The sequence below is a fragment of the Lipotes vexillifer genome, unplaced genomic scaffold (genome assembly GCF_000442215.2).
Source record: "Lipotes vexillifer unplaced genomic scaffold, Lipotes_vexillifer_v1.1 scaffold225, whole genome shotgun sequence".
Classification (NCBI taxonomy): Eukaryota; Metazoa; Chordata; class Mammalia; order Artiodactyla; family Lipotidae; genus Lipotes; species Lipotes vexillifer.
Window position 1 is genome coordinate 2246043 of NW_006787630.1, and position 1492 is coordinate 2247534.

At 61.9% G+C, this 1492-nt stretch overlaps 1 protein-coding gene across 1 annotated transcript in view; it reads left to right on the plus strand.

Moving 5' to 3' along the window:
- The window catches only part of R3HDM4 (R3H domain containing 4), a 4837-nt gene that overhangs the window by 2480 nt on the left and 865 nt on the right, over nucleotides 1-1492 (plus strand). Inside the window, exons 4-7 of the mRNA XM_007460405.1 lie at nucleotides 1-68; nucleotides 274-359; nucleotides 826-911; nucleotides 990-1045. The exon at nucleotides 1-68 is cut by the window's left edge and continues 59 nt beyond it. Of these exons, the coding sequence (XP_007460467.1) occupies nucleotides 1-68; nucleotides 274-359; nucleotides 826-911; nucleotides 990-1045 (296 nt within the window). The remainder of the gene's footprint in view (nucleotides 69-273; nucleotides 360-825; nucleotides 912-989; nucleotides 1046-1492) is intronic.

Consider the following 1492-nt stretch of genomic DNA (forward strand, 5'->3'; position numbering starts at 1 on the left):
CCGCTACCTGGAGAACGAGGGCAGGAACAAGGCGCGGAGGAGGGGCCGCGGGGAAGACAGGCGGAGAGGTGGGCCTGGGTCCGGGGTGGGGCTGTGGGGCAGAGGTTTGATGGGGGGCCCCCCCCCACCCCGGCCTGGTGTGGGAGGGCGGGGCCAGGGCAGGTGGGGAGGAGCCCGGTGTGTGTGTGGGGCCAGGGTAGGTGGGAGGAGCCTGGCCTGTGGGCGGGGTTGCTACTCACTCCCACCTCTGCCCCACTGCATGGACTCTTGCAGAGGACCCGGCCTACACGCCCCGCGAGTGCTTCCAGCGTATCAGCCGGCGTCTACGAGCCGTTCTCAAGCGGAGCCGTATTCCCATGGTGAGTACCAAGCCTGGCCTTGGCCTTGTCTCTTTCCACTTGCCTGGTCTCTTTTGAAGGCCCTTTTTCTCAGCTTCTCAATCAGGGGCAGGGTGAGGGGAGACCAGTAAGCCAGTGAACATGGTGTGATGGAGCAGACGGGGCAGGATATAGACTAGTGAGATCCGAGTGCAGGACCCAGGGCTGAGCAAGGGTTCTCCTTGAGGGTGGGAGGGACAGGGGCAATGAAGGTGAGTTTTGAAGGAAGTGTAGGAGTTCACCAGGCCAAAGACTCAGATTCAAAGGTTTGGATGTGTCTGAGTGCCTGGTATCCTTGGAAACGGTTAAGTAGCCTCATGTAGTGAGTCAGAGGCCACATTTGAACCCAGGGCTTTGGGCTCCAGAGGCTGTCATGGATGTGGGGTGCCTGGACATCTTGGCTAGGGTGCCACAGTTGGCCTGACCCCTGGGCCTGTCTCTCCTGCAGGAAATGCTGGAGACCTGGGAGGAGCGGCTGCTGAGGTTCTTCTCTGTGTCTCCCCAGGCCGTGTACACGGCCATGCTGGACAACAGGTGACTGGGTGGGTGGGGGTGGGCGCCGTGAGCTCCCCCGGTGTCTGGCTCTGGCCACTCAGCATCCATTCCCTGCAGCTTTGAGAGGCTCCTGCTTCATGCCATCTGCCAGTACATGGACCTCATCTCAGCCAGTAAGTGCCTGGCGGCCCCTGGGACCCCAGTTGGCTGATTCAGTCTGGGGGAAACCAAGGCTGGGCTTCCCCGGGGTCTGCTTACCCGGTGGCAGGCTTTGGAAGAGGAGTGACAGCGTGAACACAGAGGTGGCAGTGTGACGCTGCCTTGATTCATCAGAAGCGCCTGTACCTCTGGCCCCACGATGGATGATGCTGTGTACACAGACACCCCTCCATCTGCGTCTTCAGGGCTGGGGAGAGAGGGGCCCGTGTGGGGCTGATGAAGCTGGGCCTCCAGGGAGCCCGAGATGAGATGAGGGGACCCCGATGTCTGCAGAGTTCGCATTTAGCTGTAGCCCCCCTCCACTGTGCCACACATGTGACTTCTGGCAAGTCCCTCCTCCAGGGGCCTGTGTGCCCCTTTTACGATGGGAGTGATCTTGGGACACAGCCCCCCCCCCCCCC